Below are 24730 nucleotides of genomic sequence, written 5' to 3'. Positions count from 1 at the left end.
AAAGGCTCAGGTATCTGCAAAAGTAACTCTGCATTTCCTGCTACTGGAGATCTTCRCTCAGTTTATATGCAAAACTGCCTGCCAGTTAATGATATGCCTGCCATTTTATTCACTCTTTGATTGTGTTGAGTCACTCAGAGCTTTGATGGAAACAATTTAGTTAAAATATGTGTCAGACTGACCATCTRAACAATAATAACATGCCTGTCTTTCAAATACGTTTTTTTTAAAGTCATTTACATAAAATTGGCATGGTTAAAACAGCCTTCTTATCCCATATTAGTCCTCCAAACTAATAATACTACCTTCATAAAGAAATAATTAATATTATGAAAAAATAATCTTTGTGCAAGGGCTTTTTTTCTGGTGCACAGCAACTTCAAAACCAAAGTGTATTTTGAGTCAGACTGAAAAATGAGAAGAGCTGACAGAGAACCGTATGCTATCAGGAAAAACTTGGCTTCCATGAAAGAAACCAAAACCTTATCACAGAATTACTATGCCTACAGACTGGCTGAGAGAGAGACGACCTTAGAAGAAAGATCTCATCATGTCTGTACTTTCAGTAATTCTGACTACAGCTTCTGGAAGGGAATGACAGATTTATATGTTGTCATTCTCCACAGAGAAAACTCTTGACAGAGATTTTGCTATTTAAATATCAATTATTTTATACTTGTCCTCCTATATCTTGCTAGAAATAGAGAAGCTCGAGGGTGCATCCTCAGAAATCCAAATGGACAGACACTTGATAAACAGAGCAGTAAAGAAAGCTGGGGGGTTGTAAAGATCAGCCAGATTTTGATACCACATGAAGGCTAAGTGCTTCATTTCATGACTTCTCTTCCATTTACACTATACTAATACTGGTTTAATTTAATTCAGAAGTATTTTCCCCTGTTGGAATAACCATACTGTTACCTTAAATGATCTACAACAACATTATTTGTTTAAGGCTCCTCTCCCCTTTAAGAAAAGCTACCCTTGATAGAGAATGTATTTGATTTCTACCAAATCCATTCTCACTTTCTTGAGATTCTCGAGTCCCTCAMAGCTGTTAAGGCTGCCTGCAGCACAGCATCTTCACATCACTGTGTTCTGATCTGGTTTCAGGAGCAAAACCAGACTTCGCTTTATAGCAATTTCTCCTTACCAGGATATGACCAGGAACTAGAAGCAAGAGGAGGAGGCATCTGCCCTTTGCACTCAAGAAAAACTTCATCCTGAATTTTGAAGAGTGTTCCATATATTTCATTTAGAGAAGACAAACAGAATCAACTGAAAGCATGGAAAAGCTTAGTCTGGAAGAAACTCATGAAGACTGGGGAGAAACGATCAGCTCACTACAAAGAAGACAGTAATGAGACAAGCTTGGACTGACTGGATATTACAATTAAAACCTGTATTAGAGAGAGTGAGCATGTGAGTGAGCAAGAAATTTTAACAGTAGCTTTTCTTAAAAATTGAGTATTTGACAGCACCTTTAATAATATTCCAGTGTGGAGGTTTTGTTCAAGATTCACTTGCTCATTAAAACCTGATCCCTTTCTCACTTACAGTTTTTGGAAGCTGCTMTTCTTCTGTGAACATAATGAAAAAAGAAACTCTTACCCTCAACAATTTCCAGTCCGTAAGTTCTTGCAGAAGATGCTAAACAAATAACATTTGTGAGAAGTACTATCAAGTGAGAGATCCAAGAATAAGACTGGGCCAAAATGAGAGGTGAAAGAGGCTTTTGCAGAGCCTTGTCATTTCACGAAGATCTATTTTCAGATATTTTGCTGGTGTGAACTGCACTGACAGAGAGGCCAGGTTCATTTACTTCAGCAAAGTATTTAACCCCTGAGGTTGTTCTGTAATAAGCTGTTCCCAAAGACACCAGCTGTTTCAGGATGAAACTCTCGTTCACCGCTTACTGGAAATTACTTATGATCTTACTGTACCCCAAAAATTAATTTATGTTTTACTTAAACACATTCTTTTAGAGGATYACTGAAGCTTTCAGTCTTACATTTCCTTCTATTATCAGAAAATGTACACAAATACAAATCCAGACAAAATTAATGAGTTCAACAGAGTAATTCTGGATCTATAGTGCTGGAAAAGAATCTCACTCAGGTTGAAATAATGAAAAATGGGCCCAAGTTTCCCTAGAACTACTTAACTACCCCTTGGGCAAATATTTCACATTTGTTAATTGCTAAGCGATTGCTAATGTTATTGTTTCAGTTGTTTAAATGTAATCTGTGTGTGTCTGGGAAATAAAACAAGGAAATTGAAAAAGCACCAAGAATTCCAATTCTCTGTATTTTAATTTAAAATCAGAAATAGCAATGCTTGGGGAGGCCTGTTCGTTTGTGGTTAAAACACAAGATTTGGACTCATTAGTTTCCAGTTCTGTCACATACTTTTTGGGTAACTCATTTCTTAGTATTCTGAATTAAAAGCTGAGGTTTATACAACTTATTAACAGAAGCAAGATGAGTTTTCCTTTGTGTCAATAAATATAAAGAAAAAAAAAGGAAACATGAAATAAATTAATGATAGTGTATGTCATGATCTTTTTTTAAAAAAACAAACAAACAAAAACTAGCATAAAACGTTAACTACATTTGAGAATCTGAACACAGAAAATTTAGGGACTTCTTCTTTCCCTAGCCGTGTATTTTCCCCAGCCGTGTAAGCAAAAGATTATACTCAGTGAACACAGAGGCTCCTTACATTTGGTCTGCAATTTKCCAAGAAGCTGGTGAACTGGGGGTGGAGGGGCTAGCCTGGAAAAGAAGGGGAAGGATTTCTCTCCTGTTTTCATATTTGACAGTCTGAAAACAAATTCCAAAGAGCTACAAGCTCCAAAATCCAAGTTGGTGATTGGTTCAAAAGCAAGTCCTCACCAGGCACAGGCATTTCATCTAAGACCTGTCAAAAGCATTCTGAACAGTCATTCTTTGACATACTGATAACAAAACAGAATGAATAAATCAACACTATCCTCATTCATGAATCTTGTTATTAATTCTTGCAATACATTTACAGCAAGAAACATCTGATCCTGAAACCTCACTGAAACGGTCCTCTAGGTAGCAAACATGGACAGAGTAGCACCAGTGGCAGCCTACCACTGATGAGAAACATAGAGAGTTCGTTTTTAAAGGCTGAACTCCACTTTATTTTTTGTCAAAACCAGTAACAAATACATTATTTACTATGCTGTGTTCATTTAAATAAGCAAAATCAGATTTCCCAGCTTACAAATCACAGTTATACAGAGATAAGATAGTCACAGAAAGGAACTAAACCACCAGCTTTACCATCAAAGCATCAGGCAGTTATCACTCATGCCAGGAGAGAACCAACACAAATCACTATGGGAGCTAGACATTAACAGCAAACACAGCTGCACAGACTGGGCCAGCATGTTTCAATTACTATGAACAGAAATATATATATATATATATACACACACACACATATATATGTATGAAATCAAGAATGCTGGACTTCCTCTWGGCTCTTCAGACTGTTTGTGACACTGACTTAGGAGCAATATAGCAGTTCCCAATTTTGCCAGATACTTCGTGTTACTTCCACTGGAACCACACACATCATCACACTGGAGGATCCCAGCCTCTCTCCCTCCCTCATATTCCTAATCCACAATCCTGGTTTCCCGAACATGCTACCTCCACCCTGTGTTCTCCTCTAGAAGTGCAGATTCCAGCATGGGCTCAACCACCCTGAGTGCTACAAAGCCCATGTGCAGAAACCACTTTATCTAGATGAAATACAACTTTTCCATTAGTAAAAAGATGAATTCCTTTCCAAGCTAACCCAGGTGACAAGTTACCATATCTCCGTCACTGTCCTTCAAGAAAGGGTAAAATATCATGGATTACATAACATTTACTAGGCAAAGCTTCTATGCAAATGTTTGTTACTGCCCTGTACCCTTCATTCATGTACCTACATTCTAACTAATTCTCAWAGCACATGATGCAAAAGCTGCAGCTTGTGCAGGCTTGTTACAAGCTTCACCCGTCTGTGGAGTAACACTATTTCAGCTGCCTGCCTTTGGGGTTAGAATTTAGGTTCATATTCAAAAACAAATAAAAATAAAATCTGATTCTCTGAAAGCATGACCTCGCTTTCTAGAAATGACAGTTCTGTAATTCCTTGCATTATTGCTGTTCAAACTATGCTAACTAGGCTTGGTAACTTACTTTGACATCTTGAATACATAAGCATCCACACTGTTTGGCCCACAGGACTCATCTTACCAGAGTGATCATGAGAAAAAGAGATGAGAGAGAATGCACTCATTTACAGCAGCTGCAGTCACATGCAAAGCTGGAGCATCTTTTTGATGACTTTGCCTTGAAATGTGATGATCAAAGGTACGAGCCACCTTCTTACTAAAAGATGAGGAATCTATACGTGTCCAAGGTCAGGTTTTCTGATTAAAATATAAGGTTTTACTCACTTTCAGATCTCCTGTCTTTGAAAAAAATCAATGCAGCCAGAAGAGGGGTCTGCATTCATCATGATATACCCTTATTCTGCACTGATACGAAGATGTAGCTACACAAACAACATAGAAAGGGTTACTCTATTCTTAATGCTATATTCTTAATAAAAGGATTAATAATCAAAAAGAAAAAATATAGGAGTTAACACAAAAAATAAATGATATAAGGTGTCATTATTTTATTAAAGAAAGTACTTCCCGTCATGAATATTTTGAGCCTGGGCACCTTGGTAGAAAGTGCCATCAGAAAAGAGGACACGAGAATACAAGAGGAAGGATATGAAAAGAGAGTTAAAGCTAATCTGTAACCATGCTGGAAGCATGCACATGGGAAAAAAAAAGTGTTTTTTCTTGAGATATGCCACTCTGCCCAAGACCTACTCCTCCAAGGTCCAGGCTGACAATGGGGAGAGAGGGGAAGCACACGTTCAACCAAGCAGTTCATCATTTGCACTTGTAAGGAGCTCCGGCTTCCTGTATTTACTGTATTTCAGGAGAAAAATACGAAAATAAAAATGTTTATAATATCTAATATTTTAGTGTGAACTCAAGGTGGTAGAAGTGTTGAAAACATCCTACTTTGGTACACCAATTTGCAACTACTATTTTATATTTGCTGAATTATTTTTTAAACTATTTTCAATAATGGAAATAATGTGAGAAATTCCATCCACTTTCCACTGTCTACACAACTCTAAACTGTTCAGTCATGCTTTTCACTGTTCGCTCTAACAATCTCACATTAGGATTTCAAAAAATCATGAAGCTTTCCTTGTTTTTAAAAAAAAGTCAGTCAAAATGGCAATCTGATGATGCATGATCTGATGACAAACAAATCACATACTGAATATAAAAGTAACAAACAGGAAATAGCAAGGAACTAAAAATCTCTTTGTTGCAAACCTAAATCCTTCTGTCAAGTTAGCTCCCAGAAATAAATTTGAAATAGATTTGATTTGCTTCTGTACGCAAATATTAGTAGAAAAGGTTTCATAATATCTTACAAAATCCTTACGGAAGAAATTCCTGTTTCAAGCTTATTCAAGATTAAAAAGAAAATATGTTGAATTTATTGTTTTTAGTCAAGCAAAGTAAGATTATACCATACAGTACAAATCACACCACATAATGCACTTTGTTTTGGTACAATTTAACAATTCCAAGGGCTTGTCTCCAAAATATATTGGAAAAATCAGAGGTAAACATAACTTGCAGACATTTTAAGGCATTAATTAACTTTTTCATTAATAAAATGTCATTCTATTTTAACTTTTTCAGATCCATAATGTAATCCTGCAGCTACAGACACTGGGCTTACATGAGGAAGTTTTGGGGTTTTTTTAACTAAGTTATTGAGTATCTCAAGTCTAATGAATTAAGTAATAATGTTTGGCATTACTCAAAGTAATAATGTTTGGCATTACTCACATTTGGAAATGAGCACAGTGGTACATACCACATCGTGCCAAGCTGCTCATAGGCAGTTCCTTACTCCAGCTTTCAGAATTAACATTGCATTTCTGGTTTACTTCACTGAGGTGGCAGATGAACTCTGTACATAGCTCTTGCTGTGGCTCTCCTAGTGGCAACAGTACTAGTCATTATTTCCACATCCCCTTACCAAGCCCTAGGCATCAAAGTTCATGCATCTCCTTAAAGCAGCTTCCAAAAGGCAAAGAAAAGGTAAAAACACACGGACAAGTTTATACATTCAGATATGGGCATTTGGGTACTTGTGGATGTGCATGACTACAAAAATAAAAATCTCCTGTTGAAGGATTTATTTTTAATTGAATTTAGTTCTTCCCATTCTTTGCCCTGAGGCAATCAGGTCAGTGGTTAACAGAGTTGAGGTAGTAGTATTTAAAATTCGAGATGCTCTGAAGTGTTCGTGTTTGTTTTGCTCCTTCTTGCTCCACTGTTAAATCTTAAGTGTAGCAAATGGGCCAGGTTTAGGAGCTGGTTAGTTCTRGTTCCTCCTGACACTCTGGACACCAAGTTCTGCAATCCAAATGAAGACACTGTTAGTTAAACAATGACAAAGTAATTTTTTTAAATTATGCTGAAAATTGGTGATGAGGCTTTTTGACTTTGTGCTGTTGTTATGCAGCTCCCCTTTGCTTTTTTGTGTCCATACACAGAAGTCTAGACTGCAGCAAAAAGATGCTGTTTCCTTGTACAGATAAGGAGCCAGAAGTGCTCCGATTCATACTGCTCTGGGAGGAGGCAAGACGACAAAATCCTGCACAATCTAGGCTGCTTCTTTTGCTGAGGCAATCACAATTATCGTACTGCTTAGAAACACAGGATTACAATTCCCATCGGTGCAGTTCACACAGCTGCAGGGACAGGTAAGAGGCTGTTCTTACCAGATGAGGATGGTGCGAAGTCTTGTCCTTCAGTAAAGCCCGCAGATCCAAACTGCTGAGTGTGGGGTTATTGGAAGAGATGACATTTTCCCAGCCAACCAGACAATGCTGTGAGAAAAGACGGGAATACTGTACGTGAACACCTTCTCTGTTAGGCTACTGTGGCCTGGTCTTTCTAAATAAGAAATTCTCCACAGGGAGGCTTGGGAAGCTACTTAATTTTTTGAGGAACTTTCTATGAGTAAAGGTGCAGAAGAAATCTCTTCTAATAAAGTGAAATTGTTTATCTGTACACTTTTCTTCCTTTCTCTGCTTAATTATTTCTGAAATGATCTCTTCCCTTGAGGTAAGTTCATAAAGGTCGGGTTCCTGGGTTCATAACTGACTCATTCACCTCCCTAAACCTCAAACCAGGCTTCTTCCTATGTCTTCCCTGGAAATCTCCAGGGCAGGCTGGGTCTGGTGAGTAATACTGCCTGCAGTGTTGCCAACTGGCTTGAATACAGGACTAATTCTATGGAAACAGTTTTAAACCCAAACTTACAACAAATTGCTGATTTTGTCTGACCACTATATAATCTTGATATTCCACAGAAGTTTGTCATCTAGACTCTTTTAACGTGTGTGGAAAGAAACAGGCACTCTTAGCTATGGTTCTTCTGGTGAGGCCTAAAACAGGTGACTCATGTGTACAGTTCCATATGACACTTTTTCTCAGTGTCATATGCAAAGCATTTTGAAGTTCTAGCTGTAGAGGGTGATATGCATTATACTGGCTAGATGCTTCCACACTCATCCCTTTCAGTGCATTTCCTGCTGTTTCAAGTGTCCCAGATCAGAAGCCCTTAACAGACCTGAAACCTCCCATTCACAGAAATTTCTGTGTGACTACCACCTGAGTGATTGAGCCCCAGATTTTCTTTCTCTCTTGCACTATTACAACAACCAATGTAGCTTTCACTAGTAGCAAGAAGGTGGCAACTCACCGAGGGTAAAGCCAGACTGTCAGYAGGCTTGAAGCTTTTCCTGCGATGGGCTTTGTATTTGTAGGCAGGCATAAGGGTAGACCTGGGAATGCTGACCCTGCAGCCACAGAAGGGAAAAAATTGCTTACACCTTCCTCAAGGTATCAGGAATCTCCTTCCCCACTCAAAATCCAAAGGTCTAATCCCAAAGTGAACTAACTGAAACAGTTTCAGATTAGCGCCTCAGAACATTTAACATGTACAGTTCAGGTTCCAGACTGAATTCAGATCAAACATATATTTGTCTCTGACTTCAACATTGTTTCTACTTCTAGAAGAAACCCTACGAATAGTAGGGGTTTTGATGGTTTTTAAGCCAGACATCTCTCTGCCTTGAGAACAGCAACCTTCTTAACAGCTATTTCACAGAATCACAGAATGATTTTGAAGTTGTTTTCTCCTTCACAGAATCAGTTTTTTCTTCCCCACTGTAATATGCTGAACTCAAGGAGACAAAATAATAGTTCTCATTTACCTGACGTAGGCTGGCTCTTCCTGAGTCTCTGGGGGCCAGTAGGTTCGTGGGATCTTACACACAGGGCAGGCAGATTCTGAATCCACAGGGACAGTGAAGAGACGTTGATTTAGTCGGTAACAGTAAACACCTGCCGCAGATCAGAGAATCATCACTGTATTTCTAGTTTACCAGTAGGTTCTTCAAGCCAGGCTACAAAGCCTTCTCTTACTACAATGCCATACATGTGTTCTACAGAGGCAGAGCTCTTTTTCAGAAAAAGATCTTTTACATATCCTGTCCCCAAGAAGGTTCCTAAAAAGCAAACCGAAAACTCAACTTCCTAAGCTTAAAACAGAACTTAGTCAATTACAAGAAACTCTGACAAAATAAAGACTCTGATTGAGAGAGGATCGCTAGAAGACTCAAGACTCATCAGAACAGGAAGCTGAGTCTGGAGTAGAAGTAGCTGTTAAAAAAAACACACTCTTCTTATGTGGTATGGTGCTCTCCCCAAAGACAGCCCAAGACTGCCCAGTGGTTTGTTTACCAAAACTGGATTAGGAAGAAAGCTGATTTTACATTTATGAGAAATCTGATCTTACACTTATGGGAACTGGTTATCAAATCTGCTTCTTGGTCAGGAAACACAAAATCCAGAGCCTCGGACCTAAAGAAACAAACAAAACTGTCAGCGATCGGGAGGGACAGACTCTCTGAACAGACTCCACCTTTTCTAAGCTTAAGCTTCTGTCTGGGAGGTAAAGACCTACAGAGCCACACTTAAAACCTCCCACTCCAGCCAGACTAAACTTTTAATCTACAGGGATCTGCTTCATCAAATCCCCCTGTATGCACTTACTGCAGATGGTGTTCATGGACACATGCTTCTCTGTTGGCCTGCCGAAATGCCTTCAGCTCGGCAAAATATTGGTCAGATTTTTCTGCTACTGAAGAGTTTGAATCTAGGAGTCCTGAGAAGAACAGAAACCCAGGTAAGCACCAAAGCAAGCATTACAGAAAAGACTCAGGATAGTCAAAGGTTCGCAGTACCAGAGCGAGGATATTGAGGAGAACTTGAGTTTATCATCAGGTCAAGCCAGAGATTTCACTGTGTGTGTGTGTGTGTGTGTGTTTTCACTCTTCACATTACCACATCATGCTGAAAACTTTGCTTCCCGTTTAGGACTCACCTGCAATCCAGTCATAACCCAGGAAAGGACGCGCAGACCAACTACTCGCAGGGATGGTACATTCTACAGGCTCAGACTGAAATGTCACATGACCAGCTTCCTTCTGCTGGGAAAAAAAAAAAAAAAAAAAAAGAAGAGAAAAAAAAACCCCAAACCCAAAACAAATTCAGAAAGGCTTCCTGTACCTTCAGCAGCTAAGGTGCAGCTTGGGAAGAAGCAAGTGACTTGCCCAAAATCATGCAGAAAGTCTATTCAAGGACTTACTACAGAATGCCAACATCCCTGCATCACACATCCCCAAGGAGCAGGCCAGTTATGCCAACAGCCTTCAGGAAACAAGCAATGTAGCATCAGTAGTGCATCACGCTGTTATCCCTGAGTACACGAAGGCCAAGAAACTACAGAATCTCCCTGTGATTCAACAGTTAAAGAAGGCAGGTACTGAATGAGTTGCTGACAGCCTTTGGCTGCTAGGACAGGGGACAGTTCTAATCCTGACTTCTAATTTACAACGCGGAACAAGGTAACCATTTTTTTCTTGACCTCTTCCCCTGTCTCCCTACTGAGTTGTAAAAATGAGCAAGGCACTGGTTTCAGCATTTACCTTCAACTCTTTGGACCGAGATGTCAGCAGGATTGATTTAGGGGTTATGGGCTCTTTAATGAAGGCACCCTTGCTTGTCTCTTCGTTTTGCATTTTGCTCAGTGAAGGGTCCAAATGAGCTGTAAGCTGTTCTCCCTCTTGGAGACTGTGTAAGAGAACGGCTTGTTTTCTATTCTTTCCATATTCCAGAAGGAGGCAGTTTTTCTCTGGCATTTTTGATGTACGGTCATCCCTATCCCCTCCGGATGTTTCTCTGCCACTTTTAACAATTGCAGACACTGGCAAAGCCTTTTGCTCTTTTCCAGGGAAGCTGAAATCTGAACCTACTTCTTGCTGCATCTTTGCTTGCTGTTGCTTTTCCACTCTGCCATTCCTGCTGAGCATCATGCATCTGTGTGATGAGCAAAGGACTGCCCTGTCTGCACGAGCTCTAGGCTCCAAAGAAACCGAAACTGCTGGATCAGTTGTAGTCTTTACAGCACCAACTTCATTTTCCTTCTGTAAAGATAGACACCCTCTTATCTCAGAACATTGTTCAGATTACAAACACTTCTCATTAGGACATTTCAGTTAGGAGAAATTCAGGCTCAGTCTAGTCTCCCCACCCCTCTAAGCTCCTGGTGGGAATAAATACTGTCTACAAGACTCTGTTGTTAAATGTTTGGAGAACATAAAACAGGGATCCACAGAGAGTTAGAATGCAATTTCAAAACTGCTAAACCCTCAGTCTTTATGATAAGAGGCAATTAAAGGATTATGTTTATTAAAAGGGAATGTATTTTAGGATAAGCATTAACAGCAACTCCAGCTACTTTTCTGATTCCATACCCTACATTCTGACAGTTGATCCACGTGTAGAGATCTTCTTTACCAACTAATTGCACAGGCAGAGCTGCTGTCTACTAAGTTCATTTGTTTCCCAGCACTTCTAGCACCAACCCAACACATACCCCTCTGTCCGGCACAGGCACAGATATTTCAGGAGCTGTTTTTTTATGAAAAGATGCTGGAAAGGGTAGTTTTCTGGGAAGCCTTTTTCTGATCTCTTCCTGCTTTATTCTGAGCCTTTTGAGAAGATCCAGGTTGGCCTGCTGCAGCTTCTTCAAGTGCTCTAACTCCATCCTATGGACACCTTTTCCTGTAAAGCCAGAAAAAGAGCGAACAATATGACTGGAGACATTAGCAAAGAAGCAGATTCAGGTCAAACTAACTAAATACGCTTTCAGAAGGTTCTTCATAAGAATCACTTGTAGGTTTTGGAATACTGGGCGCTATAATTGCTCCAGGGAAATCAGCCAATCTCAGAACTCTTCAAGCTCTCTAAGAGCTACTATCACCATACACATTTCCCTTCCCTCAGATGTGCAGTCAGATATTTTGGACTCAGAATCTGGTGGCTGACTCAATGGAGATAAAGTTTTACAGATAAAACACATGAAAAACCGTTATGTTAAAAAAACAACTGAGAGACGTTACCTCATTCAGTGACTGAGAGAATAGTTACACATAATTCTGCCTTCTTTTTTAAATCAAAGCTCACGTTGTAATAATATCGATAAATTTATATGTTCAAAATATGAATAATGAATCACTACATCCAGAAGTTAAATCACTACATCCAGAAGTATTTAGTCAAAACTATCCTCCACATTCCTCAGCCAAGAAGACCACAAACACTCAATGATGGCTCAATCTGGACTAGGGTTCAGGTAATTCCAAGACTATTAATCACTAAACCCTGATATCCTTGTACCAAGAAAAGGGAGGAGGAAATTCAAGAACAATAAAATACAAGGTTATTTTAGAAAAAAAGCTGCCAAACTGTTCATCATAGACACAACATAATAAGCTTCTCTATGTTTGCAGAAAATGTTTTATTACAGAAAAATAAAACATAACCTTTGAAAAGAAGAAAAATAAATAAGAAAAAAAAAACTTTGACTAAAATGATCGTTGATGTTTCCTAGTAAAACTTTTACCACACATCCCTAGGACCTTTAGTTCTAAAGGAATCCTAAACCCTTCTCCACAGGGCATCTGATTTGTTTTGCCGTGTGGAACTATAGCAACTGGAGGCGAGGACTGAAATCCACTTGAGGTATTAGAAGGAATGGTGAGTGATACTAACAACCAGAGAAATATACCATTTAAAAGAAGTGAATGCTGCATTACTGGACTTTTAAAGCACTTTAAATGTACTTAAAGTACATTTCTTTGAGGCCAAGCAAAAGGGAGGTTCTCATTCGCAGGACAAAGCTAACAGCATCCGCCCATCACTGCTCATTAGAAGACAAATATTCTGAAAACAACAAAATAAAATAAAAAACCCCACCACACCACAGACACAACACATTAGTCGAGGGACTTTTGGTACGGGTTTTACCAGAGGAGGGTCACTCACCAGAATCTGCAAGAGGCAGCTAACCCCTCATCCTTCACCCCGTGTGCTCCCTACCACATCAAGCTTGTGAAACTGGTTTAGAATGCTTTGTGAAACGGAGTTTAGATTTTTTCAGTTAAAAGGGGGAAAAAAAAAGGCAAAAAAAAAGGCAAAAAAAAAAAAAAAAAAGGCAGTCTGGAAACTAAATACAAGCAGGAAAGATTTCCAACAGTTGAGCGAGGTACGGCAGAGAGATCCCTGGGTATTCCTTGTAGAATTGCCCCTTAAGGGCGAGTTTCTCCGCCATGAGGTAACCAAGCGCCGCAATGGGGGCGAGGGGGGAACTCGCCCCTTTCTAGGCCAGGCAGGGCCCGGGGAGGCTGCCGGCTCCCCCCGCAGCAGCCGCTGTGGGAACCGCGGGGCTAAACTCCCTTTTCTCCACTTTTCCGCCACATTTCGGACCCACCTTCGCTGCTCTCCGCGGCCTGTGGGCCGCGCGGGGGCTCCCCGGGGCGCTCCGGCCGCGGCCGCGGGCCTTGCCCGGGCAGCCCGGCCCCGCCTGCGCCGCGCGCAGCCGCCGCTCCGCCCCGGCGGAAACGAAACTGCTTCACGGGGAGAGGAATCCCCCAAGGCGGCCCCCGACACAACCAGGAGCTGCTCTCAAAGCCGTGAGACCGCTGCCATTAAACAAAACACTCCCCAAAACCGCCACGGTGACGGCTCTTACTTGGTACAGGTAACAAGGTTCATCCCGGCTTAGATTCAGGGCTCAAGCCGTTACAGAAAGACATGCAGGACACAGCAGCAGAAACTGGTTTTCCCACTTATTTATTTTGGTTTCCAATGTTTACAGCATTGATAGAGGAAAAATTCATGCAGATTTATCACCTTAAATACAGCAGAGAGAGAACTCACTGGTAAGAGGATTTTGAAGAGCTCCATCAACAAAACAACAAAAAGAAGTAGCAGCAATAAGATAAAGTGCATTTAGCTGGCCTTCTTTAATAAGAAGTTTGGGGAGCTTGCTCTTAGAACAAGTAATTTTAAGGTTTATTTATCATTACCTAGGGAAAGCAGAAGATAAAAACCTCCTTGCTGAGAGCATTTATTCCTCCCCCAAACTGAATTAAAGCAGCACAGTCTTTTTTATTTTTCTTTTTTTAAAGAGGAATGCAACTCATGGTCAATTCTGTTAAACTCTGATTCTCAGTCACTCGGTTTCTAGTGACAAGGGTCACACATATACTCAAAAAGTTCCCGGCCCCTGCTAGTAGTTTTGTGTCTTAAAAAAATTTAAGTGGTTGTTCCTGCCTTGTAGAGGTTGTGCTTCAATGGTCCAGCAAGAAAGTCTACCTCACCAAAATCTGAGCTGTACCAGAAACATACACAACAGCAAGACACCAGTTTCTAAGAATCTGTCAATCTCTTCCACTTTACAGATGAAGCACCAGCTCTAAAGTGCAGATCATTCCTTGGGTTTCCCCTTTAGGCCTGTTAAAAAGAGGGCAGCAGCACAAACCTTCAGAAGTCTGGTCAGCTCCCTTCTACAGCTGTTGATTAACGGAATCAACAAATTCCCTCTTGTATCAGGGATGTGCTTAGTGTTTTAACTCAACTGCATGGTACAGAGTTTATTATAGAGGCTGAAGAGAGCCTGGGAGATTCAAGTTCTGAATTTATTCTCATAATACCTACAGGACAGAAACAGCAGGTAATTCAACTTATTCTGATATGCTTCATCACAAACCTGCTTCCAGAGGCAAAGACAAGTTTACTCCCTCCCCATTCACAGATCTTGACTGCCCGAGGAGATTGACTATAGACAATAAAGAGACCTCAGTTGAAAATGGATATTTAATTTGGGTTGGATTCAAAGCTGTCCCCTGGAAGGACTTATGAAACACCCGAGCTCTGTGGAATTCACTCCTCTGTTCTAATGCTCAGTTGTTTGCTTCCTGCATACCAGGGACATAACAGTCTCAACCTTCCCCACAGCTTCTAATTCATCCAAGACACCTCCGATCTTGCTGCAAAGGTTAAAACAACTTCAAGTATTTAGGGCCACATCAGTATTTTGCCTCAAGTATCAAGACTGCTGCTTCTTCCAGGAACTTCATTTGAAGCAGCGGATTTGTCACAGGCACATTTATTTGCATCTGACCATGAATGAGAAATCCCAAGGCCATTGGAAAGTAAAAAAATCTCGTCAACAGGACTAAAAATTAAACAAAAACAACTTTCTGTGATTCTGAACTCGCAGCTGGGACCTGCTCACAGACAATCCATATTTTCTAATATATTCAATGCTGGACAGATTTATGTTCACATTAACGCCAAAACTGTAGGTCCTGATTTTGGATTCCGTAGAGATTGAGGGTGGGAGAACAGAAAGCTCAATCTAAAATATGTAGTATAATATTGATGTACTAAATGGAAAAAACATTTTGCAACATGGGAACCTGATCATAGTGCTACTGAAATCAGTAGGAATTTCTTCTTCCTCAATTACAATACGAAGAGATTTGAGTCCTTGCAATTCATAAATCTTAGACTCAAAAACTGCACAGGGGAAAACCCAAAGATCAGTTTGACCTGTCTGCCAGTAGAGTGCATTGAATAAAAAAAACAAAAATTCATATTAATCATATTACTGCATTGACTATTCTATCCTATGGAAACTCTACACAAAGCAAAATCTCTTACAGTTTGTTATCCACATGCTGTCCTTGTGGTCAAGTAGCGGTAATGGAATTCCAAAGTCCTGCTTCCAGAAACATAGCTGTGCATTTCCAAGAAAATGCATTCATCAATTTATCTCATAAGGCAATTATCTGCATTCTGTCAGCTGGCTTTCCTTTTCAGTCCTGCTTTTCTTCCTCAATAAGCTGCCAAATTATCAGGACATCAAAATGAATACTACCTACTTTATGGCCCACATTATTTGTTGATGACACGAACAGGCCAGGTTGCTTTGTTGAACTCGAGAGCTCTGAAGAAGAAACCAACTCCAAATATAGTGAGTTTACTAAAGCAAAATCTTATTCCCTCTTGGAGAGGTAACTGGTTTTGTTCAGTTTTGATGCTATATGATGTCACATGATGATGTCACATACTGACAGCAACAAACTTTTCTATAAAGTGATAAGGTGCAGTTGTTTGTCTTATTTTGTAGTAGCTGAAGGTTAACCTAGGAAATACGCTGTCATGGACTTTAAAAGTACCGTGAAACCATCTTTATACCTGTGTGTCACAAGAAATCAGTGTTTAGACAAATAGCTGCTTACCACACATGCATGAACGTAGGGCTTTGAATGCAGAAGTTCTATCTGCATGTAGTAAAACGGCTGAATCCAAAATGAAAGATGTGTTAGAATGGCTTAATGTGATGAATGTTTGCTACTTTAAATTGACCAAATTGTTACCAAATTTCATTTTGCTTTAAAAAGCCCCCTGTTAACGTATGAGGCAGACATTTCTTCTGAAGTGGCCCAGCCTCCCAAGCAGGAAAAATAAGTTACAAACAGCTAGTGTTTAGAGGTGGGACATGAAACGGGAAAGCAGAATCCTACTGTCCACACAATGACTGGAAACGTAGCAAATAGCTTTTGCTCATCCCTTTGGAGATTCCATCACCCACCATGTTCTCTGCAGTAATTAAGAGAGCACTGAGGGGAAACTGCTGATTTTCTTTTCTTCTCACACTATCTGCTTTGCTGCAGGTATTGATGTGTGAACATGTTGAGTTCACTATCCAGCCAACCTGCTTTATTCCTGCAAAGACAAAAGAAGTCACTATTAGATGAAAAAAGTCTGTATTAGATGAAAAGAATAGCTTTTCTCAAGCTAATTTGAAAGCAGCATGACTAAAACTCATCAACAGCAAGACACAGAGGTCTATTCCAAAACTGTGCTCTTCAGATCAGGACGCTTGTTTGCTAAATTGAACTTGAGTTAGGGATTGCTAAAACCTTCATTATAGTTTTAAAGTTATCTTATCCTGTCTATAAGAAAAATTTAGAGGAAAAACAACAGGAACAAAAACACCTTGATTTTTTGAGGAAGTGGAAAGGAACTGTAATTCTGCACAAATCAACAGCAAGAAGGAAATGTGTGATGAGGGAGAAGGTGAGGTGTGACAGTGCAGGAGCTTAGTATCTTCCTTATTCTATCACGAGAGAAAAAAAAAAAAAAGAGAATTGTTCACTGTTCAGCAATTCCTCAAGAATATCTTCTGCCTCAACTTTTAAGGGACTTCTTTTCTCTGTTACAGAGACTACACTATATTGTAATTCCATTAAAGTGAGATTTTGTAACAGTAACAAATTGCTTTTCAGATAATAGTGTAAGGGAAGGCTATCTGGCAAAGGAAGAGGTTTGCTATCTTCACATCACTGCACTAAAAAGATGCATCATAATCTGAATAATTTGTAGCAAACTCTACATTGCAGAAAAGCTATTTAATGCAAATGATTGTGTGTAAGTGATGGTAAAGTCTAACCTGAGCAATTTGGCTTTGCTTTGCAGTGAATCCAAAACTTCAATTTTTTTATTCATGGCAGAAATCTCCTGCTCAAGATTCTCCCGCGTGACATCCACTTGCTGACACAAGTGAGCAAATGTTCCAGCAAGCTCTCTATGAAACGAGACAGAGAACAGTCAGAGATGAAGAAAGGTATGATCAAGCACCAAACTCGAGAAATAAACCCTTCTGATGTACAGTGATGATACTGACTCTGGAAAACTCACTATGAAAAGATCTTTCTATTTCTATATGAAAACGTTTTGGAGACAAAGCAACATGATTTGAAAGATTCAAGTATATATCAAAATTAATACTAAAGATCATCCAAATGCTGGTGAGCAACCAAACAGGCCACTTAACATAATAATGTTTTAAAACACATGTATCGTCACATTTTTGAAATGAGTTTGATGCACAGAACTGTCTTGTTTTTGCAAGCAATACTACGTTAAAAAACAAACAGCAATCACAGAAATTAGAGAAGACTTTAGCTGAATGTAGGCAACTCACTGTTGGACTTGGTGGCTGCAATTGGAACCTGTATAACTGACGATGAGCTGTAGTTTCTCACCAGCGTACTCTACAAACTGGCGTTTGAAAGCTCGCTCCTTTGCTTTTGTGGTCCAAGTGAGACGTTCATATACATAAAGGAGCCCATAAAGACCCAAAGAAAGAGCAATCAGTCTCCAACCCACAGCCTTCCAGACCTAAAATCAACGCATGAAATAGACAAAAAAAAAAAAAAAATAAAGCCATGATCATCAGTCAAGAATGACACTACCTCTTTACAATCATCATTTAAACTATGCTTGTAAGTGCAAAAGCAAATTCTCCTGTTCATAGATTCTCTGTTTCTAAGTAAAAGGCAATTTTAGACAATCATCTTCCCTTTGAGAAGTCATCTGTCCTTAGACATTGATGCTAGAATACTATGTAGATAAGAAACTGACCCAATATAAAGTTACCAAGTAAGTTACGTCTACTACTTTGCTCTAGTTTTGGGATTCAAAACAGGTATTTTTTCCAGAAGTTAAAAAAGCAGAAAGTTCTAAGAAAATTCAGGCATAGTATCTAAAGTTACGCACACCCCTTCCCTTTCAGGAATGAAGATGCATACAATCAGAGGCTGCTGGCAGAAATTTCATTTTCAATCTCCGTTTTGATTCTTCTGCCAATAGGAAAATAAAAAATATTTGTTTTTCTTCTATTCTCACAAAAATATTAGAAATAACTTTATGGGATTTTTTTTTTTGGTAACTTGCATTCATTTAGCTGGCTCCAAACCTAACTAGGATGTAAAATAAGCTCAATATTTATATACGAATGGAAGATCAAAAAAAAGAAAGTATTTTGGTATCTGTCAATCGCAAATATCTAAAGAAATCAGTAAGATAAGCACTTTTCAAATCAGTGTTCCAACAGTATTTATATAAATGTTTCTCAGATTGTCAACTCACCACACCACCAACCACGAGGATCCCCATGGAAGTTCGGGAAGTTAATGAGGCCAATCCGGTCACCATAGACACCATGAGCTCTTCCTGGGTCATAGAACCCTGAGGCAAAGGAGGCAGACTGGGATTTGCTGGTGTCAAAGGGCGTTGAATCTAATGAGAAAAAAAACACAAAACAAAATAATTTTAAAAATATAGAGGGAAAAACAAAACAAAAACAAACCCAGAATACAAGCATAGCCCTTCCTACCAACAAGGCATGAGCAGCCACTGGAATTAGCAAGTATTAGATCTACCACTGACTATTCAATGAGGTAACTTACCTGGTCATTATAGCCCATCAAGGCTCGACGACCATTCTTTGGTCCCAAAAATCTATTCACCAGCATTGTCCATCCAAGAGAGAAATGGAATTCTATGTCCTCTTGGAAGTCAGCACAAAGCTTGTCACAGTTCAGATCATAGCTGAGTGTGAAGCACTGTCGGGGAATTAACATATCTATCTGTCCCCGCAAAGACACTGGGAGAAGGGGTTTTAAACCATCTGCATAGATAGAAAGTAAACAGAAATATAAAAGAGCTATTGGTTTCACTAGAATCAACTGGACTTCTATTCTCTGATCAGGGTAATTATTGATTGTTCTATTTTTTGCACTTGTTGTTAGCATCTTAAAGTTCCTAAAGCCAAATATCTTGTAAAGTTAAAGACATCTCACAGAAAGCATTCTTCAGTGCTTAGATTTTTTCTATCAGCTCACAAATAAATCTTTCTACAGACCCTCCCAAATCCCTCATGTAGTGGGCAAAGTTTATAGTTCAACAACAGCTTGGAAAATAGAATCTGAAGATGAGTTTTAAAAGGCACTTAAGCCCATACTCTGTCCACACTCTAATAAAGGTTACATGCAGACAGACTTCTAATTATGAGTCATCCCTGTTTCATTAATATAGGCATGATTCCTCTCTCATCCTCACAAAGGATTATGCAGATTGATCACATTTATTAGCAGGACACAAGTTCAGGCACAAAGTAGAAAAAGGATGACTAGTCCTCTAAAGCATTACTAATAAAAGCAGAAACTAAGCAGCAAACATCAGCCCGAGCAAAAAAGAACCACAGAATATCCATCTAGTTGTTTTGTGCTACAATACAGGAAAGATAAATATTGTCTGCTGATCTGACCTATCATTTCTTGCTGCATTGTCTGCAGGGAAGCTGTGATAGCATTGGAGCAACGGTCTGACATGTTGCGGCCCAGACCTTCCTCAATGTGCTTATGTAGCTCCTGTCAGAAACAACAACAACAACAAAAACAGTTATTGAACTTAAAAATAGCTAAGACAACTCACAAGTTTTAGTACTCTCCTCCACAATGCGAGACAACTATGAAAGGCTTCGTTCACACTCTAAATGGCAAAATCAAATCTCAAAGAGCTGTCTAATTGCTGACTCACACCAAAATAAGGCCTGCTTGCGCAGCTTATGCAACCTGTGAAAAGCAAACATCACTTACATTCTTGTAAACTTTAAGAACAACTTGAGATGGATGGAAATCTGCTTGGTATTCATCTACCAACACTGAAAGCCGTCTAATTTCTTCAGCCATTGCATTTGATACCTGGAGAATCAGCCACAGAGGACAGAGTTACTAAACAGTCTATTTCAAGGACAGAGAAACTACCACTTAAATCACACCTTTCTTAACAAGCACTAAGAATCAGCGCTATGACTTTGCATAAGGCCTATGTGGGCCAAATGAAAAACGCAAGAAGTATTTTATCAATCATAGCTTGGAAATACACAGACCTACGTTCTGCACAGCAAAGACCACCATGCTGGTGACTCTCTCAGATTATGTCTTTTCTGTTTTTAAACACCCACTTTTCCTTACCTGTCTCTCCACTTCTTCTGTGATCTGTTTTATCTTCCGCTTATAGTCTTGAGTAAGGAGCTCCAGCTGTTTATCAATAAAACCTAAACGTTCCTGCCGCTCCTCTCGCATATCCAGACAGTAAACTCTGATGGAAAAAAAAAAAGTGCTCATCAACAAGTCAGCTTAGCACATCTCTGAGCTATGAATACTTTTGGAATTCTGGAGATGAGGTTTTCCAGTACAAAGACCAGAAGTGGCAATATCTAAAATGTTATGTATACAGAGGACAAAAAGGAGAGTCCCCCTCTAATACTCTTTTTGTTTATTAAAGACAAAACTACTGATACATGGCCCTCCCAACTCCAAAAACTCTGCACTTAAAATGCAAAGCATGCAAAATGCATGCAGAGATGCTCCCATTCCCTTGGTATACTCCCAGAATGCAAGCACCAAGCATCAGCATCTCCTCACCGCTGTTCCTGGGCGGCAACATGCACAGAATCCATGATAAGACGAACATCTTCAGCAATCTGCTTTGCTCTCACTGTATGCTGCTCAAATTTTGTTTTTACTGCGGACTGCGAGATACATTCCTGTATACAAGAGGCAGCCAAAATTAGTAACAGTCAGAAGCATACTAACACAGTTTCTTCCCCATATCATTTATTTTCAAGATACGGTCCATTCCATGTTTGCTCTAGTCCCCAGACACTCAGGAATAAGACATAAAAGAAAGTTAGCACACGTAACACTCACCTCAAATCTTCTTTCAAAGTTCTGAAACTCAAACATTCTCACTTGAAATCCATCTGCCAATGCTCCACCTAAGGAAAGTACAAAACAACCACTTAAATTTCATGAAAGCAATCAATTCTTGGCCATCAGGAAACTGCTTTCCTCTGAGACCAACGCAGAAGAGCTGTAGTCAAGTTCTCTCGTTTGTTTTTGGTTGCTGTCCTAATAACATGCCCTCCAGTTTTGTCCACTTTTGGAACAAGATATTCTCTATTTTCTTCCCTTAAAAGCGAGCATGTCAATTTCTGCTAGCTTTCCTCACCTCCTTCTGGCATCCCTTGAGCCCTCTGAATCCTCGCGTTCAGCACTTCCTTTGCTGACACAAAGAAAATTCGATCCCCTGCCTGGGCTCGATCCACCACACCCAGTTCATCCACCAAGAAGCTGGTGCACCGCTCCATGTGCTGCCGACGCACCTGAAGGATAAACCTCACACTCAGTTAAATCCGCTTGAGGTTCCACGTCAAACAGTTAGATTGGGCAACGAGATGCCCTCTGCTGGTCTAAGCTACCAGTATGAAAGAAAACAAAATGGATAGAATCTTCCAGAGGTTATCCAAGAGATGTAACCTCAAGAGACTCTGTGAAAGATCTTGGCTTCCAGCTCAGAAATGTGCAGAGACCCGTTTTGACCACTATCTTATACTCACTCAAGTCTTCACTAGAGTAGTTAAATTAATTGCAATTAATATCTAAATTGTAAAACAATCATATCTAACACATATCTGTGATTCTAAGCCACAAAGAGCAGAGTCAAAATGGATTCCATAATGCTCACGCAAAGAGAAGGAACTTAAACACACCACAAACCTCTTCCATGTATTCTGGTTCAGAAGCAGATGCATCCCAGCGGTTATTTAAGATAAATATATTGGGTCGAGACAAACGTTCATTCACCTTGTGGAAGAACTGTTTCTCCTAAGAAAAACAGAACAAAATCTCTTAGACTAACATGTCAGTGTATAAACTTGTAGCCAAATTCATGCTCAATCAGCCAAAGTCATTGCTGAACGTTAACAAGGAGACTTGAACATACGGTCTGCATCAATGTAGATTCAGAATTTGCCACCAGGACAAACACATCAGCATCCAGACAGAACTTGTCAATCCAACTGTCCAGCTCAGTGGTTACATCAATGCCAGGGCTAGCATTAAGAGGAAAGAAGACATTATTATTGTTTGAAAAGATCTGAAGCAATTTAAACACATACAAGTAGAAATTAATACCAAAGAACTGTAACATTTATTTCCCACGTGTAAGCTACACACTATGTTCTGAGGAGGTAAAATGTGCAACTACAAAAAACAGGAAAGAGAAACTCTTTTAATTACAAAGAAGGATTTTGTCACTATGATAGACTAGAACAGGGTCAATTTCCTATGTTTGCTAACTTTGTATTTGAAGACTTTTCTGTATTAACCACGTGATAAGCAGAAAAGGTAAGAAAGTGCTCTCACCTGTCCATCAGCACTAGGTCATCCTTTAAGAGTGGACATTTGGAATTGGGCCACATAACGCTGACTAAACTGCCAGCATCCAGAAGTTCATCTTGATGAAGAGCGTGGGCCAACTGGTTTACGGTCTGTTTAAGACAGGGACAGACAATTTAAAACATTTCCTGTATGCTAAAACCTGTTAGGATAATTACCTCCCTATCAGAAGTTTCTAGCTTTGGATCACTTCCAAGCACACCTTAACACTTTTCTTCTCCTCTGAGCCTTCAGTAAGCAGGAAAGCTTCATGCCCGTCTGTTCCTTCTACGCGCAGGAAGCAATTGGTGGTATGCCCAATCCCTGAAGGGAGGACTTTGTCCCAAAGCATGGCATTTATCACAGTGCTTTTTCCATTGCTTGTCCTGATGGCAAAATAAAGAAAGGTACAGCTGAACTTCTGAGATTTGGATAGACTTGTTTTGATATCAGAGACAACAAGTTCTCAAAATCTAAGCAGTTCCAACAGTATTACAAATTAGTTGATATAGGCAACTTGCAAAAAGACCACTCCATTTTCTTAATAACTCTCCAAATGAAGACTGTTACATTCTATAATATTTATTTTCAATTTACAACAGGAGTAGGACCAGGGATTTCTGCCACACGATGCATTTAGGAAGCTGGATCACTTATGTTTCCATAAATACTTTTATTGGCTGCAATCCTAAGGATGGCAGTTGCTTGACTGAGTAGAGTAGCAGAGGCAAAATGAACACGTGACTCACCTTCCAAAAAAAGCCACTTTCATGTGTCGCCTTGCCAGCACTTCGCTAATGCCACTGACTTTTGAAAGGTAACCTTTGACTTCCAGTACCTGCTCTTCCGTGGTGACAGGGTCAAGCTCCACATTCCTGTGTGTTTCTAAGAAATTAAAATAAAACCACGCTTCAGAGCTCCAGAAGTAATCGCACTAGTATCTGGCAAAACACCTCTGCATGATTTAACACATGTAACAAAATAGCTTCTTAGGGAGCCCCGAAACATGCAATTATGCCCTGAAGCAACCTGCATCAACGTTTATCAACTAGAATCTCTTGTATTCCTAGTAGGGATTCTCATGGTTAAGACTACCTTAAACAGAAGGAAGGTAACATTTCAAACACTCCAGCATCTTTAATAACCTGCTAAGTCTTAAGCTGCTAAAGCCAATTATTGAAACACATCACCTGCCACTAGTAGTGACCCTCAAAGGACTATAGAATACAAGATCTAAAGAACTTGGCATTTTCCACTTAAAAAGTCCAAAACACCATTAAAAGAACCTATTACTAACATCTTTATATGCACTGCAATAATGGGCTTAAACTTAAACCACCTTCAAAACATAAAGCCTGAGCTTCACTCAATAAAATGATTTTCTCTCCTTCATACCAAATATTGTTATCTAAATTACAAATGTAGCACGGGAAAATAAGAACAGGTCTAATGCTGTTTAAATGAATGAATCTTTTTTTGGGCGTGTGTTTATTGAACCAGGCAAAGCTCTCTCACAGACTGTGGTTCAAGAATATAGCTTACCTTCCAGGAATGAGGAGCTCTCATTGATGTATGCAGCCAACTGTTCAAAGATACCATTGATTTTCTTCTTTGCAGTGACAAAGTGTTTAAGCGGAGAAGCGTTTACCTCAGCCATGTGTCTTTTATCCTTCTTCACTGCAACAATTGACTTGGAACTGGTAAACAGCAGGGACATTGCGCTACAGAGGAAAACAGCAGTAGTAAAGGTGCCTTGTCAAGCACTAACTGCTATTTAAGTAAATCTCCATTTAAAGACAAATGCAGACAACTACCAAGATATAGACAAATATTTACTTTTAATAGTTATCTGTCTTTTACAAATAATTTATCAGATTTTCTCCAATTAGAAATTATTCAAACGACAGGAAAAAAAAAATTATCTGCCCTTCTCTCTTTCCATGGACAGGGCCGCAGCCCACAGCACTGACCCAGCCGCCCGCTTACTTTGCGGGTGGCGGTTACGCTTTCACAGGCGGGACATGGCAGCACGAGCCTGCCTTGCGGTGAGCGATTCCTCTCCTGC

At 39.7% G+C, this 24730-nt stretch overlaps 2 protein-coding genes across 3 annotated transcripts; both read right to left on the bottom strand.

Annotated features, from left to right (window-relative positions):
• Positions 1-5697: 5697 nt before the first annotated feature.
• MIIP (migration and invasion inhibitory protein) lies at positions 5698-13032 on the bottom strand. Of its 2 annotated transcripts, none has more exons than XM_026053700.1 (10): positions 13017-13032; positions 11121-11308; positions 10171-10668; positions 9567-9672; positions 9236-9347; positions 8979-9043; positions 8395-8524; positions 7881-7977; positions 6895-7002; positions 5698-6526 (listed from the first exon to the last, which is right to left on the bottom strand). In XM_026053700.1, exons 2-10 carry the CDS (start codon positions 11289-11291, stop codon positions 6389-6391), a joined length of 1425 nt encoding a protein of 474 aa, XP_025909485.1. In that variant the 5' UTR covers positions 11292-11308; positions 13017-13032; the 3' UTR covers positions 5698-6388. The 2 variants fall into 2 exon arrangements, with proteins under 2 accessions (XP_025909485.1, XP_025909486.1); XM_026053701.1 differs by having other exon boundaries at positions 9567-9669.
• A 518-nt stretch (positions 13033-13550) lies between these two features.
• Positions 13551-24726, bottom strand: MFN2 (mitofusin 2). Its single transcript, XM_026053598.1, has 18 exons — positions 24652-24726; positions 24208-24386; positions 23415-23550; positions 22889-23051; positions 22654-22778; positions 22232-22340; positions 22006-22113; positions 21458-21611; positions 21157-21224; positions 20872-20993; positions 20419-20545; positions 20041-20145; positions 19710-19812; positions 18850-19070; positions 18530-18679; positions 17583-17779; positions 17049-17183; positions 13551-16321 (listed from the first exon to the last, which is right to left on the bottom strand). Exons 2-18 carry the CDS (start codon positions 24380-24382, stop codon positions 16252-16254), a joined length of 2268 nt encoding a protein of 755 aa, XP_025909383.1. The 5' UTR covers positions 24383-24386; positions 24652-24726; the 3' UTR covers positions 13551-16251.
• Between the last annotated feature and the right edge of the window lie 4 nt (positions 24727-24730).

The sequence above is a fragment of the Nothoprocta perdicaria genome, unplaced genomic scaffold (genome assembly GCF_003342845.1).
Source record: "Nothoprocta perdicaria isolate Ctin4 unplaced genomic scaffold, notPer1 scaffold_117, whole genome shotgun sequence".
In the NCBI taxonomy this organism is placed as follows: domain Eukaryota; kingdom Metazoa; phylum Chordata; class Aves; order Tinamiformes; family Tinamidae; genus Nothoprocta; species Nothoprocta perdicaria.
Note: the sequence above shows the minus strand (reverse complement) of the source record. Positions and strands in the feature narration are given on the sequence as shown.